The sequence below is a fragment of the Gossypium raimondii genome, chromosome 10 (assembly GCF_025698545.1).
Source record: "Gossypium raimondii isolate GPD5lz chromosome 10, ASM2569854v1, whole genome shotgun sequence".
NCBI lineage: Eukaryota > Viridiplantae > Streptophyta > Magnoliopsida > Malvales > Malvaceae > Gossypium > Gossypium raimondii.
Window position 1 is genome coordinate 47,273,059 of NC_068574.1, and position 19,459 is coordinate 47,292,517.

Consider the following 19,459-nt stretch of genomic DNA (forward strand, 5'->3'; position numbering starts at 1 on the left):
ACTCTACTCTTAGAATAATTTAAGATTAAAAATAATTTAATCAGTCAATGCCCTTAGCCAACCACTAATAGCAACACATGCACACACAATTCCACTACCCACTAACTATTCCCAAGGCCAACAAGTCTCATGCACGATGACACATTTCCCTTCCCAAGGCTTAATACATGCCCAAACACGTGTCATACACACCACGAGGAGTTAAGGTAACAACGAGCTCGCAAAATAACAAGCTCTTTGTCTAAAGAGCTCGGGGAGCAGTGAATAACTAACGAGCTCACAAACTAGTGAGCTCACAAGGCAGCAAAGACAACTCGCCACATACGAGGTGGAGGCTTGCGAGATGGTAAGACAATAGCGAAGCAACTCATGAAGGGATGTTCAAAGATAAAACCAGTCTAATTCTCACGAATTAGACGAGCTCACACAGGTTCCTTACCGTTCCCACTTGATTAACATTCCAAAATACAGTTCTAAAAATTTGGGGTGTGACAGGTGAAAAGTTGGTTGACTTGCGAACTGATACGGACTACTTGACCCAGTAAAAAAATCAGTTGAACATATTTTGCACTGGTTTGGCCAATTGGTTCCTAGAACAATTGGTTTGATTGGTTCAAAGCAAATAAATTATGAAAAATAAAAAAAATATTAAAATATATAAAAATCGGTTCAATTTGCAGTTCAACTGATTTTAGCCTACTTCAACCAGTCCATGCCAGTTCGCAGGTCAACTGGCTTTTAAAATTTTTAAACATTTTTAGCCTTCAAGATTTACATTTTTTTGTCAATTTTATCCATACCCTTTAAAAGTACATAAATTTTTAAAAATGATTAATTTTTTATTTTAAAAAAAGCATAAAAATTGAAAAAAAGTATAGATTTTTTTAAATATAAAAATATTGTAACGCCCTAAATAATTTATTTATGTTTTTGTAAATCCTAACATAAATGAGTATTTGCTTCAGTGGCTAAGTGCTCTGGATGTGTGTTTGAGGTCTTGGGTTTAAGTCCTACTTTTTGGAAAAATTTTGTTATTTTTTTTATTCTAGCCTTATCTCTACTGGATAGGCTTATGTAATATTGTCTGTAAACTCATATAAGAATGAGCCTGCTGATTTGAGTGGTAAGGAGTTAGTGTGTTGGAGGTCTTGTGGCTGAATCCCTGCCCGAGCTTGAGTGTTAATTTTTGTTCCGGTTGTCTATTAGTGGTTCGGTGGAGTTGGGAGTCTAAAGTAGTTGGATGTGGTTAGTGGGGAGGATATTATGGGATGTGGTTGTTAGTGGGGAATTGAGATGTTAATCAAAAATCAATTTATTATCTTTTTATTTTATTTTTTAAAATTTTTTTCTCTCTCTTCCCAAAAGTCTGACGTTAGCTTTCTTTTTCTCTACCACATTCTTTTTTCTCTTATTTTTCCTACAATTCTATCTTTGATCTGCTGTCGTATCAGTGTATTTCAGAATTTTGGTGTTTTACTTGCAGTTGGGTAAGTAGGGATTTCACTTGTCTGTAACGATTCTTGTAAGTTGTTAGGTTTATTCATTTCGTTTGAATTTCTAAATGGTGTGAAGTAAGGGAGTTTGATTTTCTGCGATGTATTGCGTAGGAGTTGTTGGTGAACCTACGAATTTCGCTCCTATAGCATAAATCACAGTAGGGGTTGTTCTTATCGGTGGTAAGTGTGTTTGCGCAATTCAGTTTTACGATGTTAAATTCGTATTTGATTGCTAAAATGGTGTTGGGTATTCTATTTTTAAGTGCTAGTGGTCTCGGAAGTGGTTTCGCATCAAAACTGAACTAGGTGTGTATCTCTAACACGAGAAAACGAGATTCAGAGAAAGCAAAAAATGGGGTTTATTGACACCACACGGGCGTGTGCCCAATTGTGTACGAGACACGACCGTGTGACTGGCGAAGGTGTGGCCATGCTCATGACACGGCCATGTGACGGTGTGAGTATGGTCGTGTGGGCCACATGGCCTAGGCCAGGTTAGGCGTGTGGGTCACACGGGCATGCCTCTCGGGAGTGTGGGTTTTAGGCCATGTCGTGTAGGCCACACGGGCAAGGCCAATCTGGGCATGTGGGCCCAAAATTTTAAAATATTCCCTAGGGTCGCACGGGTCGTTCTGATAGACTGCGGACCTACCGTAGGGTCGATAATGGCTAACCAAACCATAATTCATGTGATCTGAGTAGGACACCGATACGTATGTCTAACTGTTCTATTTGAGTATATATATGTTATCTATATACAAGCATGTTAAGCATGTTAACTCTGTTAATTTTGTATTCTGTATTTGTGTTTGGGGTGGTATTTGCATATGTGGAGGAAGTGATCTATACGGCGACCTTTCGCCTATATTGATGTAGCTTGACTGCATATTATTCTATCATGTGTTGTATCGACACTATATGGTGTGTTGGGATGGGTGAGTGTTTTTAACCCCACATGGTGTGATAGGATGGTCGGAGATGGTGTGTAGAGGATGGGGGTAGGATTCTGTATATCTGTTCTGCTTAACTAATTTTGATATTTGTATCTGTTATGGACTTCGGTCCGAATTTGCAACTGACGGTATATGAAATTCTATATATGTTGCATGACTATTTCTATTGGGTTACACACTAAGTTTATGAAAACTCACATCTATTTGTCTGTTCTGTTCAGGTAATCCACAGACTTAGGCGGGTCGGTGGGTCGGAGGTTCAGCGGTGACCACTTTATCGAGATTTTTTTATTTTATAATAATGGTTTTATTTTAAAATCTGGCTTTCGTGAGAGTTCTTTAATTTTTGGACTCTCCGGACTTTTTGGATTGTTTGGTTTGAATTCTTGGGTTTGATTGCATTATGATTTCTAAACTGCGAAGATTCAACAAAATACTGATTTTACGTGAACAAATGTTATTTTTGGAAACAAGAACATGGTTTGTTTTAAACGATTTTCAAACTTTTGCTGTGAAATAATTGGTTATAAAGGACAACATATAACGGTTTCAGTAATATATAAATGAATATATTTTATAATACTTGAACGTTTTATCAAATAACTAAACATGGTTTTATCGAAGTATAGGTGGTTTCAAAACCCTTCTTCGTAGCACTCCCAGATTCGGCCATAGCTCTAGGTCGTGTTCGGGGTGTTATAAAAATATTTAAAATATAAAAATATTTAAAAAAATAAAAACTCTTGAAATTTCAAAAATCAAAAGATCTTAAAAATAAAAAAAATTCCAAAATTTAATGTTATATAAATCAGACTGGACCGATTGGATCAAGAATCAATTGGGGTATATTGGTACAAACAGGTTTTTATAATTTATAATTTATTGTTTCTAATAATCTATTTACTTTGAACCTGTCGGACAAATCGTTTTGGGAACCAATTGGTTAAACTAGTTTGAATTCAGTTCAATTGCTAGTTCAACCAATTTTTAGCTTGGTTCAACCAGTCCATACCGGTTTCTGGGTCAACTTTTTTTTTTTGCGTCTGGTCGGACCAATACCCCAACCGATTCCTGGTCCTATTGGCTAGTTTGGTCTAGTTTAGATAATATTGAATTTTTGAATTTTTTATATATTTTTTTATTTTAAAGTGTTTTTTTTTCTATATTGTTTATTTTTAGATTATGATTTTTATTTAATATATGAAAAATATTTAATTTTAAATTGTTTATATACTTTTAAAGGCTAAGATCAAATTGAAAATAATTATAAACATTGAAGATTAATAGTAATATTTAACCTTTGACACCATTAATTCTTTAAAAAAGAATAAATATTTTAAATAAAAAGTAAAATTAAATGGATAAAATAATATTTTAAAATAAAAATATAAAATTGAAAGCATATTCTAACTATTTTAAATTCCAGACTTGGATCGACCAAAACCCCATTTCAAACTCTCAAAGTCTTTGAAGAACCGACTAAGAAATTAACAAAATGTAAATTCATATTTATTTACTTATTTTTCTTATTTTCTTGGGTGAGGGCCTGATTGGAACGTGAACAAACAAAAAGATTGTTATATAATAATCTTAAAAGAATTTGTGTAGTATTTTTAAATTATTCTGTTATATTCTGCTTTTTTACTCAAAATGAGAGAGAATTTATACGGTAATTCACCTCCTTTATCAGTGCAAGATGTTAAGGTGTAAGATATTCTATATTCTAGAAACAAATTGTGCATTTCTGTAGGTTGGGAAAAGTCAAACTAGGTAGTTAGGTTGCCGTAGACATTTGATCTTAATTATTATCCTTAGTACAATAATTTGACACTAATTATATTATATTCTATTTTAACAACACTATTATTATTATAATCAACTACGTTTTCTGCAGGCTACTTGCTTTCTGGATAGTCCAAGTCTTCCCACGAATTTGCCATTAATTCCATTCTATTCTATTTTGTTTACTTTTCTCATTACGATAATAAACTAGTTAATTGAAGTTGCATTCCTATTTCACCTTAAAATTTCATCCAATTATTACTTTGGTATTAAAAGAATATTTATGATCACAATTCTATAAAGTAAATAATAGTAATTTAACTTGAAAGTTTGTCTAAACCTTAGATTTACCTTAATTTCATTTGAATCAATTAGAAAAAGAATAGAATGTTAAATAAGTAAAGGGTAAATGTAAGTCAAAATGAATAGCAAATAATTTCAACTTTCTATTTTAATTCTAATTTTTTTATTTTTAATCAACTTATAATTCTTTAAATTTGAAATAAATCAAATAAAAATAGTCTAATAACTTGTACTTAAATTGATCAAACTCAAAAGCATCTAAATTTAAAATAATTAAACTCAAAATGAACTCAAATCTCAAATAAAATGATTGATTAAAGAGACAATTATGACAACTACGAATTCATCTGCATGGAAATTTATGGCAATGGTAACATTAGTTTGGAATCTAAAACGATTGAAAAGAAAAACATAAACAACTTTATACAATTTAATTTAATTCTTTTAAGTCTTGACAAGTCTTGAAACAACTAATTCCATATACAATATAATTTCTGGAATTTTTTTATAATGATTGTATTTTTTTTATCGTGAAAACTAAAATTTTTAAAAATAATAGAAAACCATCCAAGTTGTTAAAAAGTACAATAGATATTTATATATCCATATTGTTCCATGTTTTTTCTATATTTTAAATGATTTTTCTTTTTCTTTTGAATTTTCACTATTTTTATTTTATGTTTTCTAAAAGAAAAGCATTTTTTAGTTCCAGGAAAGCTTTTAATTTTCTTTATTTTTAAATTTTTGAGATTTTCCTTTTTCCTTTTTTTTTTTTTTGCAATTTTCTCTTCTTTTTACATTTATTTAAGAAAAAAAGAAATTTGGGTGACGTAAAGTGCCACATCATTTCTTTTAGCAGCAGCAAGGGCTGAGGTAACTTCAGATATCAAATTGATAAATCCTTTTTCACTACACCAGAATAGGCTTTTAGCGGCACTTTTTGCGGCGTTTGGAACAAAAGCGCCACAAAAAATCGAGCATTAGCGGCAATTTAGCGAAAGTGCCGCTAAAGGTAGAGCATCAGCGGCGATTTTCGGGAAGCGCCGCTAAAAATAGGAATTAGCGGCGTTTTATATAAACCGCCACAAAAAACCTAAGAACAACGACGTCGTTTTTGCAATTTTTTAAACCTTTAGCGGCGTTTTTATCTAAGCACCGCTAATGCTCGGGTCTTTAGCGGCGTTTTTATCTGAACGCCGCTAATGCTCTGGCCTTTGGCAGCGTTTTTATATAAGCGCCGCTAATGCTCGGATCTTTAGCGGCGTTTTTAACTGAGCGCCACTAATTCTCTTGTCTTCAGCGGCATTTGAAGCTAAGCGCCACTAATGTATTTACCTTTAGCGGCGTTTTTGCCGAAGCGCCTCTAATAGTAACAAAAATCTTATAAGTTGAAATAATTAATATTTTGTTCTATTTATTATATAGTGGTACAATTTACATTTAAATTATAATTAACAAATAATATTGATTACTATAAAAAGTTTTTATTAAAGAGAAGTCGTATATATATAACACTAACTATTTATTACTAATTTTCAATTACAGTTGATTTAAACTACTTTACGAGAGAAAATATATTAAATTATGAATAAAATAAAATATAATAAAACTTAAATTGTTGTATTGTAAAGAATAAATTAAAAATAGAATTAACTTTTCATAAGAATAATAAATTTTGGTCGTATTGTTCGACTAAATAAATCAAAGGAACTAATATAATACACCAATTTATACAAAATATATATATATATATATTAACAATTAATTATTGACTATATTTTATGATTATATATATTAAAGATTTAGGGAATTTTTTTATGGACGGTATTTTAAGGAGTACGGGGTATAGATTTAAGGTTTGGGATTTAAGGTTAATTTAGGGGTTAGAGGTTACGGGGTATAGATTTAAGGTTTGGGATTTAAGGTTAATTTAGGGGTTAGAGGTTTAAGGGTTTGAGATTTAGGGTTTCAACGGTCATGTTAGGGTTTAATTTAGATTTGTTTTTGATTATTTTTTATGGTAAATATATACGTTCTTATATATTTGTAAAATAGATCCAGAATAAATTTAATATATTGAATATTATAATAGGTAGATCATGATCACTTTATGCATGTCGATTGATAATTTATAATTTGAGACTAGTTAAATGATACAATTAATTATCTTGTATATTTAAAACATTTAACCCAAATATTTAACTGACCATTTGATATTTTTATATATATGGATATATATATAGTTATTAATTATTTAATTTGTATATATAGGACCAAAATAATCTTGGTATAAATAAATAAACAAATAAATAAGTAGGTAATTATGTATTTGTTAAATAAATAGGTAATTAATTATTTAAATGTAAGACACAAAAAAGGGAAATTTAGCGGCGTTTCTATATAAAACGCATAAAAGGTAGTTTTACCGGCGTTTTAGTAAAAACGCATACAAACATTGCAATATCTGACGTCGTTATGTGTTAGGGAATCGGTTTCTATTGTATGCGTTTTATAGGTAAGTGCCGCTAATATTCTTGAAACTCTATCGTAAGCAGCGTCGTTTCAGCTTGAATGATGTACTCTATTACTGGCGTTTTTGGGGAAAACGCCGCAAATATGTCTACAATTTTGTGAAAACGTCACCGTTTGTTTATGTAATTGAAAATTTAATGTTTAGGGGTTAGGGGGATTTAGGGGTTAAGGGTTATGCTTTAGGGGTTAGGGGATTTAGGGGTAAGGGGTTAGAGGGTTATGGATTTAAGGTTTAGGGTTTCAACGGTTATGTTAGAGTTTAAGTTTAGATTAATTAGTTTTATTAATTTTTATATTAAATATGTTCTTATATATTTCTAAAATATATAATAATAAATTTAATATATTGAAACTATGAGTATATAGTTTAAATTTATTTATTTATCAATAAAATTAAATATTATAAATTTCAAACTTTATACAAAAAATAAATATTATAAAGATAATATTACAAAAAGTTTTTACTATTAATTATTGTTTAATCAATTATAACTATTTTATGATTATTAAAGTTTAGGGATTATTTTGGATGGCCGTGCTATTTTAAGGATTAGGGGGTATGGATTTAAGGTTTGGAATATAAGGGTTAGGGGTTTAGGGGTTACGAGTTACGGGCTAAGGGTTAGTGGTTTAGAATTTAGGGTTTAGGGTTTCAGGGGTCGGATAAGGGTTTTAGGTTAGTTTAGATTAATTTCTTTAAATAATATTTTAAAAAATCAATTTAAAGTACCAATTGATATATTTAAATATTATTTTAAATAGAATTAAGTTTAATAAGTTAAAAAATAGTTTGATATATTTTATATGGATGGATATATTTAGGACCAAATACATAAGAAATGAAATAAAAAAAAACAAAAAATGACAAAAAATCTAAAATTTACAAAACGGCGCCGTTTTCGAATAGTTAAAGTTTTAGTGGCGTTTTAGGGGTTAAACGCCGCAACTGTGGGAAGCAGTATTGGCGTTTGTTCAAGAAACGCCGCAAAAGTGTCTTTAAAATTTGAGTAAACGACGCCGTCTGTCTACATGATTTTTAACTTATAAAAGGTTTATAATTAATTACTTGAAACGTCACCGTTTGGCTTGTTGTACGTTAAGTAGTGTGGCGTTTTGGTGATAGCGCCGGAAATTTTGGAATCAATAGCGGTGTGTTTTCAGTAAACGCCGCAAAAGGGTATTAAAACAATGTCTAAACGGCGCCGTTTCTGTATTCAAATTTTAACTTAGCATTTTCTCTATATTAATTCAACGGCGTCGTTTCTGTTAATTTCTAGTGGCGTTTTCGCGGGAAACGCCGCAAAAGTGACTTAAAATATTAGCTAAACGACGGCGTTTAGCTTAAGCAAATTATTTTTTAGTGGTGTTTTTTATAGAAAATGCCAGAAATATGCGTTAAAGCTTTATTAAACGGCGCCGTTTCAGATTATAACTTAAATTTTTAGTGGCGTTTTTTGGAAACGCCGCAAATATAAAAGCAATAGTGGCGTTTTCCTAAGAAACGTCGGAATGGTGTCTTAAAATTTTGGCAAAAGGACGCCGTTTCTATTCATCGTGTTTTAACTTATCATTTTCTCTATAAGGCAGAACACAAACAGAAACAGAAGCAGAGAGGACAAAACGAAAGCGATAGAAACGAAAGATAAAATACAAAGGAAAAAAGGGAGAGGAGAACTCATAAATCATCAGAAACGATGCAACAGTTGAGTCAATCTTGACAGGATACTATCAAAGTTGCGGAATTTGTGGTTAAAAGGTAAGTTTTTTTTCTTTTAAAACATTGTATCTTGATTTAGGGTTTGGGTTCAGTGGAATTTGGGAATTTGGGGTTTAAAGTCCAAGTTCAATCACCAAGCTTTGGCCAGTTTGTTTGGGAATTCGGGGAATTTGGGAATTTTTGCGTGTCTAGGGTTTGGGAAGAAGTACCGATCATGTGCTTCCTTTCTAGTTTGTTATTCTCATTGTTGAAGAGTTGAAAATAACAGTTGTTCTTATGTTCAAGTTTTGTTCCCCAGAATTAACACTGCATTTGGCCAACTGTTAAAGAAAGGAGAACTCAAAATTATGGATTAACCATTTGTTACTGCCTTATTGATCAGCTCGTATTTAGGTAAGTTTCCTGATATTATTTTAATCAAAATGTCCTTACTTTTATTCCTTCTGATTTCAGAGTTGAATTTATTTAGTTATTACTAAAAAGGGGTAAACAACTGAACTAAAACTGTTGCATCGTTTACTCTTCGACAATCTCTAATTTTAGTTGACTTCACTGTGAATTTCCTCAAATAAGCATCACAGTTTTGTGCAACGGCTTGGAAATTTTTGTGCATTTTAAAATGTCTACGAGAAAAACTTATTGGGTGGGGCTGGACAAAGCCTAATTTATTCATATATTGTTGAGGCTTTGGAGTAATTTAGTATAAAACTGCATCTACAGGTAAATGCTTTAGCTGCTCTTCCTTCTTTATATATTTTTAAATTTTTCTCCATGTTGCAATAAAAATTGTTGAAAGTAATTTTCTTAGAACGTAATCGATTTTCCAGCACTCTGTAATTAGCTCTGTAGTTGGTAAACAATGTTAAACTATGTTACACGGTTTTTACTGCTCTGTTCCTACATGTCTGTTCTGCTTTGTTCCTACACCGAGTTCCTACATGTCTGTTTTGCTTTGTTCAATGAGTCAACTTAGTTCTCTGTTGTTTGTTTCTTACACACGAGATTTGGATATTGTATATACATTGTAAAAATGGACTGCCCGATTTAAAAGAATGTTAAATACATGACTTACTAAAATTAGCTTTTACTGTTTTATTTAATTATAAATATATTATTAATTTATTTAACGTAAGGCAGAAAATTAAATTTATTTTCAATTATCTAATAAATATATTTTTATCTTTCACCAAGTTTCCACATTACGCAAAACATCTTTCAGAGGTTCTGTTTTTCGTTTGTTAAATATCTTTAGAAAAATGGTTAGCTAGGGCCTAGAAAACAACATTAAAGTTATTAAAACTAATATGGTTTTCAATTTATGTCTCGGGTTGGGTTAATTAGTTTTAGACTAAATAATTAAAATTTCAAGCTTTTTTATTCTTTGTATATTTGATGTTCAATCTCCAAATTTTTATTTTTAATAATTTAGTCTCTTTATTTTTAGAATTTAAAATTGGAGTTCATTTGTTAACACTATTAATATTTTTCTATTAAATTTGTTGTTGTGACATTATAAGAGTTTAACACATTCTAATGGACTTGAATTTAACAAAGAAGTTTAATGAAATTAAAAATTTTAAAATTCTCATAAGCATTTTAATTAAAATAAGATATTTCATTTAACTAATAGCATTATAAACATTGAGATACCAAATTATGTCAAAATTAAAATATAAATATAAAATCTCAAATTTAAGAATAGTATAAGGACCAAAACTAAAATTTGACTAATTTTATATATCAAGACATTATAAAACTAAAAGAACTATAGTAAGAATAAGAGAGAAGAGGAGACACAAAAGTGAAAGGATAATTCTACTTTTCTTAGCTTCAATAAGCTTGTACATATCATTTAATTAATTAATATACATAGATTACATAACTTACATTAATTTTATACATAAATTACATAACTTAATGAATTAATATTATACATAACTTACATTAATATTATACATAAATTACATAACTTAATTAATTAATTAGTATTATACATAAATTACCTAACTTAATTAATTAATATTATACATAACTTACATTAATATTATACATAAATTACATAACTTAATTAATTAATATACATAAATTACATAACTTACATTAATATTATACATAAATTACATAACTTAATTAATTAATATACATAAATTACATAACTTACATTAAGATTATACATAAATTACATAACTTAATTAATTAATAACTTACATAACTTACATAACTTACAACTTACATAACTTACATTTTTTAATTATTCATAAATTACATAACTTACATTAATATTATACATAAATTACATAACTTAATTAATATACTTAAATTACATAACTTACATTAATATTATACATAAATTACATAACTTAGTTAATTAATATTATACATAACTTACATAACTTACATAATACATAACTTATATGACTTACATAACTTACATAGCATAATTTTCATAATAAATAACTTACATAACTTACATAATACATAACTTATATGACTTACATAACTTACATAGCATAATTTTCATAATACATAACTTACATAATTTTCATAATAAATAACTTACATAATACATAACTTACATAGCTTAATTATACTTATTCCTAAATCCTAAACCCGTGCAATTTATTGTCAAGATTAGGCTTCAAGAAATAAGAAATGGACCGGTCTTGGATGAATTTGTCAAGGTTAAGCGACGGTTATCAAAATGGAGTACAAACTTTTCTAAATTTTGCATTTCAAGATGCAAGTCAAGAGAACATGATTCTTTGCCCGTGTAAGAAGTGTGTCAACATAAACTGGCATTATCGTGAAGTTGTATACGAGTATCTAATTGTTGATGGGTTTGTTCGTGGTTATAAACAATGGTTTTTTCATGGAGAATGCCCGCCTAGTACTTCCTCTTCAAGGATGGATGTATCTTATGATAGTACTGCTTACCATCATCATTAGAGGGGATGACATGGAAGGGATGTTGCGAGAAGCATTTAATATTCACAATCATGGTTTCTGATCGTTCCCACCGACTTTGTGCCATCGATGATTGTAATCTCGGTGGAAATGCTTTTATCGAACCGGAAGAAGTGTACATCATGAAGAGCCGAATGGAGAAGCGAGAAAGTTCTCGCGCTACTTAATGAGATGAACGAAGAACTATATGAGGATCGAAATTTTCAAAATGTCTTTCGCATTCGTCTTTTCCAGTTAAAATGTTTGGGAGGGTGGACCGAACTCATTGACAATCTTGTTAGAGTTTTTGAGAGAAATGTTTCATTTGCAAAAATCCTCGGTCATGCAAAGATATGAAGAAAATGATAAAAGACTTAGGTCTTGGGTACAACAAAATCCATAGTTGCCCGAATGATTGCATGTTGTATTGGGGCGATCGGAGAAACCAACAGTGCTGTCATGTATGCGGCGAATCCCGTTGGATAAATAGAAACACGGAAGATGGGAATGATGATGAAAATGATGCCTGACCAAGAAAGAAGCGGTCAAGATTTTGCGGTATTTTCACGATACCAAGGCTTCAAAGGCTTTTCATGTCGTCGAAGACAGCGGAGTCAATGACGTGGCACCATGAAGGACGAACCAATGATGGATTATTAAGGCATCTGGCAGATTCTTTAGCTTGGAAATCATTTGACAATAAATTTTCAAGCTTTGCAAGCGATCCCAAGAGTGTGAGGCTTGGCCTAGCATCTGATGGATTTAATCCTTACAAGATCATGAGTACTGCATACAGTACTTGGCCAGTAGTGCTTGTTCCTTACAATCTGCCTCCGTGGATTTGCATGAACCAATCTTCCATTATCTTATCTATGATTATCCCTGGAGAGAAAGGGCTCGGGAATGATATCAACATTTATTTACAGCCACTTATTGAAGAGTTAAAACAATTATGGGCTGGTGTCGAGACATACGATGTGCTGAGAAAGGAGAACTTTAATTTACGTGCAGCTTTGATGTGGACCATTAATGACTTCATCGCTTATGCCAATTTATCCGGTTGGAGTACCAAGGGTTGTTATGCGTGCCCTTGTTGTGCTGCACAAACATGTTCGCAATGGTTATACAATGGGAAGAAGTTCTCTTACATGGGTCATCATCAGTGGTTACCGAAAAATCATAGATTTAGATTTCAGAGTTCGGCATTTGACGGTACTGAAGAGTTCAGAGAAGCTCCTTCGCAGACAAGTGGATCTGAAATCTTGTTAATGTTGGAAGATATGAATTTCAGTTATGGGAAGATGAATCAACTGCCAAACACGCAAAGAAATAGAAGATCAAATGATGAAGCTGATGATAACTCCGATGAAGAGGATGATCCTAATGAGGAGGACTTGTGGAAAAAAGAAGTATTTTCTTTGAGTTGCCTTATTGGGAGCACCACCTTTTACGACACAATCTTGATGTTATGCATATTGAGGAAAATGTCTGCGAGAACATTGTCTGTACAATTTCCAGATGCGTATGCATTAAATATATCTTGATGTGTTAGTGTTAAAGATCGAAGACTATATTCGCTAAAATTACATGACTATCACATCTTGATGCAAGATTTACTGCCAGTTGCTCTACGTTGTTGTATTTCGAAGAAGGTGACGTCTTGTATAATTGAACTATCCAATATAATGAAAGTCATTTGTGGCAAAGTTTTGGATGTTCAAGAACTTGAAATGCGAGGATCGAGCCGCTTTAACTTTATGCAACATGGAGAAAATCTTCCCACCTTCCTTCTTCACTATTATGGTTCACTTGATAATCCATCTCCCGCATGAAGCAATTCTTGGCGGACCCGTTTTCTATCGATGGATGTATCCCATAGAAAGGTGTTAATTACAATTTTTAAAATTTTCCTTCATTCACCTATATGCCTTTAGTTACAACTTTTGATAATGTTGTGTATCGTGTTTAGGTTCCTGTCCAAATTAAAGTCTTATTGCCGCAACAAGCGTTATCCAGAAGGATCGATTGCTGAAGGCTACTTGGCAGAGGAATGTATGACCTTCTGTTCAAGATATTTGGAAGATGTTGAAACAAGGTTGAATAGACCAAATAGAAATGTTGGACTCACGGATCATAACTTTGCCGATAATTATTTGTTCCAAAGTTTTGGAGAACCAATCGGTAAAGTTGAAATTGCAGAATTAGATGATTTATCGTGGGTACAAGCACATCAATATGTTCTGTTTCACCACGATTCAATGGAACCTTTACGCAAGTAAGTTCTAGAAATTTGATAAATATTCATCATTTAAAATTTGTTTATAGTCTAACAAACTAAACATATTTTTAACATAGTGAGTACAAACAAATATTGAGATCTCATTCGCGCTCCCGAAGAACACAACATTGAGATATCAATAAGTTGTTTACAGAATCTTTTCATGAATGATTAAGCCAAACGGTATGTAATTGAAGCTTTCACCGACAAATAATAATATTTACTCAAAACATTTTTAATTACTCAGTTTACTTTCCATTCAATAGGTTTGGAGTGGGAAGAACGTCACCGACGAAGTTAAATGGCTTTCCCAAGGTCCAAATCGGGTGGTTAAAAGATGTAGTGCGTTCCTCATAAACGGATTCAGATTTCATACAAAATATCGCGAGAGATTGAGGAGAACGCAAAATTGTGGAATATTTGTTAATTCCTCAATTACAAGTTATGCTAGTGCTAGGGACAATAATCCTGTGGAGGGAAATGTGGAATATTTTGGACTTCTTACTGACATAATTGAGTTGGATTACTACGGCAAATGGAAAGTTGTCTTATTTCGAGGTGATTGGGCTGATGTTAATACTGCACGTGGAATCAAGCAAGATCAATTTGGTTTCACAATGGTAAACTTCGTTTGATTGATTCACACAGGACAACAATTGATTGATGAGCCGTATGTATTTTCTTCTCAAGTCAAACAAATTTTTTACTCAAAAGATCCAACTGATGAGGGTTGGTACGTTGTACTCCGTAACATCCCCAGAGACTTGTTTGACATGGGCAGTGGAAGTAGAGATGACATTGACGACAGAACACAAACTTTGCCATTTCTAGAACAGAACTTAAACGAAAACATCCCTAGTACTAGTACACAATTTCAATGGGTCCGCCAGATACTGAATGAAGATATTTACTGAATTATAATGTAGTAAGCTTTACGATTATCTAATTATATTTACGAATGATGATATTTCAACTATTTTATATGTGATATTATTGTTGTAATTGTATACTATGTTTTCAACTAGTTTATTTGTATTGCGAGATAAAATGCCTAGAAAAAAGTGCGATCGCACCGCATTGTTCAAGGTACTCCAAACTCGTGAAACAACAAAGACCTTGAACAATGATCATTGTTGGATCTTTGAATGTTCAGTTACACGAGGAACCTATAGAAGTTCAAAGTAATTTAACATTTAATTTACATGTGTGTTGACTTCTTGTTTAATTCTTTTAAAATTTCAGTATATTACAATACTTTTATTTTTCAGATGGCGGTGGGACGCGAAGAGTTCGCGGACGTCTGATCGAAAGCGATTTATCTGAGCTAGATCCAATGAGCGTGTCCAAGTATCCAGAATAGCTTTGGTCACTGTTGGATCGAAGCTCGCCTTTTAGCAGATACATGGGCATTCTAGCACGGAATGCAAATATGTTGCCAATTAACTTGAGTCATGGCATAAAGTGCCCGAGAGTAACAAGAACCAAGCTCTCGATAACATTAAGGTAACAAAACGTGTATGTCATTTATAATACTTGGGTTTAAGTTTCGTTTACATTTACTTTCTTAAGTTGTGTTTTTTATAGGCGAGATTTGCTTTAGATGTCTCCGATGCTTATGTAAAGAAGGCATTGGGAAAAAGATGGAGAGACCATAATAGCACTTTAAAGAAAGACTATTTTAAGACAAAAACAACACTCGACGAGAGATTACAAAATGTCCCGCCGGGAATGCTGAGGTACCAGTGGGAAGAGGTCGTTAGATTTTGGACTTCGAAGAAATGAGAGGTATGTGTAACTTATAAAATTTTGTAATTATTTTAGTGTATAGTATTTCCTAATTAACGTACTAATAATTTCATAATGTAGGATCGTGAACAAGTTGGAAAAAATAGTAGGCAGCAACAAAAGTTCACTCACACAGCTGGGTCGAAAAGTTTTGCGTGTGTAGCTCATGCAGAGGTATTTTGAATTTTTTAATATTGGAAGATATTTATTACTTTCCATCAATTAATATTTTTACTATTGTATTGTAGGAACCGTCGTCCGGTCAAAAAGTTGGACGCCTTCAACTTTTTGACATTACACATAGGAAGAAAGATAGAAACCCTATGACTCCTGAAGCTGTAGAAATTATGGTACGTTTGCTTAATACAATTTCACTTGTTTTAATTATTTATAGTGTTTATTTTCTAATGATTTATTTCATTTATTGTAATGCAAATATTTTTAAGTTATGTTGCATTGGGTTTTTTAATATATATTGCGTTCCTAACTATGTGATTTATTTTGTAGGAAAAATTAAAGGATAAAAAGGTGGAGTACGAAGCGATTGCTTCCAGTGATAGTTCTGTTCATATTGACGACATTGATAACCGGATTATCACTGAAGTTTTGGGTCCTGAAAGGTATGGTCGGGTTCGATTTCAAGGATCTTTTGTTAACCCATCCCAATATTTTGGATCTAGCTCGCAACAATATATGCCTTCGGGAGTCGAAATAAGTCAAGTTCGAGGTTAAGAGACCGGATGGCTCGGATGCAAGCGACAACAACCGAGCAAATTACACAACTTAAAGCGGAGGCAACATCGAGAGAAGCTGAGGTTCAAAAAAGATATGAAGAACTTCAGCTACAACTTAAAGCAGATGCAGCAGCAAGAGAAGCTGAGGTTCAACGAAAGTATGAAGAACTCCAGCAGTAGCTTAAAGCAGATGCGGCAGCAAGAGAAGCAGAGGCGGCAGCGAGAGAAGTACAGGCTGCAACGAGGGAAGCAGAGGCTATAGCGAGGGAAGTAGAGGCTGCAGCGAGGGAAGCAAAGCAGCGTCAAAAGTTCGATGAACTCCAGCAGCAGCTTCAGAGTATGATGAAGATGTTTCAGCAGTCGCAAAAGTTGCCGTCTTAGACTACCGTGTAAATATACTTCAATTTTGACTTTTAATTATCATTTTAACTTTTAACATTTTTGTAAGAATAATACGAATTCTATTTTATTTATTGATATTTATTATATTATTTGTTTAATTTATAGATTTATTACTTTTGGCTGGTTTAGATATGATTTCTTCTGATTTGTTTTTACAGGAGGGCTGAAAATATAAAAAAAATTTATTTTACAAATCTGCCAAATTTAATGGCGTTTTTCAAAAAAATGCCACTAAAGGTGTTGCCCTTTAGTGGCGTTTTTGGTAAAAGCGCCGCTAAATATAAGGGTCTTTAGCGGCGTTTGTGGAAAAAGCGCCACTAAAGATCATGGTCTTTAGCGGCATTTGTGGGGAAAGCCCCGCTAAAGATTAGGTTCTTTAGTGGCGTTTGTGGTCGAAGCGCTGCTAGAGATCAGGGTCTTTTGTGGTGTTTGTGGGAAAAGTGCCGCTAAAGGCCTAAAAAAGCGCCGCTAAAAGCCTGTTTTGGTGTAGTGTTTAAGTACCGAAATAATAATTGAGTACAATTTAGGGGTAAATAGTATATTAACCATTTATTATTTTAAAAATTTGTTTTATGTTTCCATATTTAATGATACCAATTAACATGATATTTTATTAAAAAAATATACAACTAACCGAATTATTTTGAATTTAATAAAACAATTTCTTAAATAATAATGAAATAATTTTAATCAATACTTATAAAACAGTCAACACATTTCATTATCCTGTATCCATTCTAAATATTTAAGTAAGCATTATTGAAAACAATAAATTAAGCAAATAAATAAATAAGTAGAAGACAAACTGATACAATATTTGAAGTCACCAATTTGCGATTTAATAAGAAAGTTCTGGCTGCCTCTTTTGACTAGTACCAATTCAATGAATATTAAGAAATTAACATAAATCCAACTAAAAAAATTGAGAGTAGTAAAATTCTTACGCTTCAAGTTCAGTCTATAAATAGCATCTTAGTTCTCTATCATCTCACACCTCAACTCAATCATCCACTTCTTCTCTTCTTTGAACTCAAAGTCCCAGCTAATATTAGAATCATGGGTGTTGTCACTTATGACTATGAGAATACCTCCCCAGTCGCCCCTGCCAGGCTTTTCAAGGCCTTTACTGTTGAAGCTCCGAAAGTTTGGCCCACGGCTGCACCTAATGCAGTCAAGAGCCTTGAGGTTGAAGCTAATCCTAGCTCTGGAAGTATCGTAAAAATCAACTTTGTTGAAGGTTAGTTCTTTCATTTTCACTTTCATTGGCCTTTTTGTTGTCTGTTTTACACGAGTATGTTGGATAACAAGTATTTATTTCTTTAGGCCTTCCATTCCAATATATGAAGCACCAGATCGGAGGACATGATGAAAGTAGTTTTTCATACAGTTACGATTTAATCGAAGGTGGGCCTTTGGGGGATAAGCTTGAAAAAATTAGCTATGAGAACAAGTTTGAGGCAGCTGCAGGTGGAGGGAGTATTTGCAAGAGCTCAATGAAATTCTACACTGTTGGCGATAATGTTATCACTGAAGACGAAATCAAGGCTCTCATTAAAGGGAGTGAGGGAGTTTACAAGCCTGTTGAAGCTTACCTCTTGGCTAATCCCGAAGCCTGCAACTAGGATATAAGTTGCTTAATTTGAATTCTTATGCTTGCTTTTAAAGAGGGGTTTGATTTTAATGTTGTGCTTTTGATATTTTCTTTTTCATCTTAAAACCTATATTGTCTTCTGGTTGTTCAGTAAGAATGATGGTGGTGGTGATCGAACTTTGATCATCTTTGATATATAATGAAATAAATAAATATATACTATACCCAATATATATTTTACAGCTTTCATGGAAGACTACAAATTTTCTTTTGTATATCTTTTGGGTTAGCAAAACTTTGAGCTAAACATTTTTTAATTGAATTTATATTCAAAATCTAAAATAAAAATAAAAATCATCCCACGCTTTCGAATAATAGTCTAATCATATAATTCTATTTTTAATAAAATAAATAACATTAAGCGAAAATAATAAAATCACATATCCTATTAAAGATAGCACTTTTAAGTTATACTATATTATCTATAAGGATAATTACATTAAATAATCAATGTCACACAATTGCAACAATCAAATCTAAATAAAAAATTACAAAATCAAATGAATTTTTTTAGGTTTTCCTTCTAATTAAATGCTCATTAAATTTCTTTCCCACGAAATATAGTTATTATTACGGATTTTTATCAAAATATTACAAACAAAAAAATACCAAAATATTATATAATTTTTATTATTTACTAAAATAATACAAAAAAACAGAAAAAAAAGCTGCGATTGACGTGACAACACAGGGGAGGAGGGGGTGCAATAGGCGACACCAGTTGTGCCCCTGTCAGAGGCGGCACCGATGGTGCCCCTCCCACAGGCGGCACTGCCTATTTATGGGGCCATTCGGCTGGTGGGTGGGGGGAAGAGAAGGAGAGGGAAAGAGGAAGAAAGAAAGAAAGAAAAGGAAAGGAGAGGAAAGAAAGAAAAAGAAGGAA

At 32.3% G+C, this 19,459-nt stretch overlaps 1 protein-coding gene across 1 annotated transcript; it reads left to right on the forward strand.

Annotated features, from left to right (window-relative positions):
• The first annotated feature begins 17,911 nt into the window (after positions 1 to 17,911).
• On the forward strand, positions 17,912 to 18,765 carry LOC105778101 (major pollen allergen Bet v 1-E). Its single transcript, XM_012601695.2, has 2 exons — positions 17,912 to 18,162; positions 18,249 to 18,765. Exons 1-2 carry the CDS (start codon positions 17,982 to 17,984, stop codon positions 18,545 to 18,547), a joined length of 480 nt encoding a protein of 159 aa, XP_012457149.1. The 5' UTR covers positions 17,912 to 17,981; the 3' UTR covers positions 18,548 to 18,765.
• Positions 18,766 to 19,459: the final 694 nt, after the last annotated feature.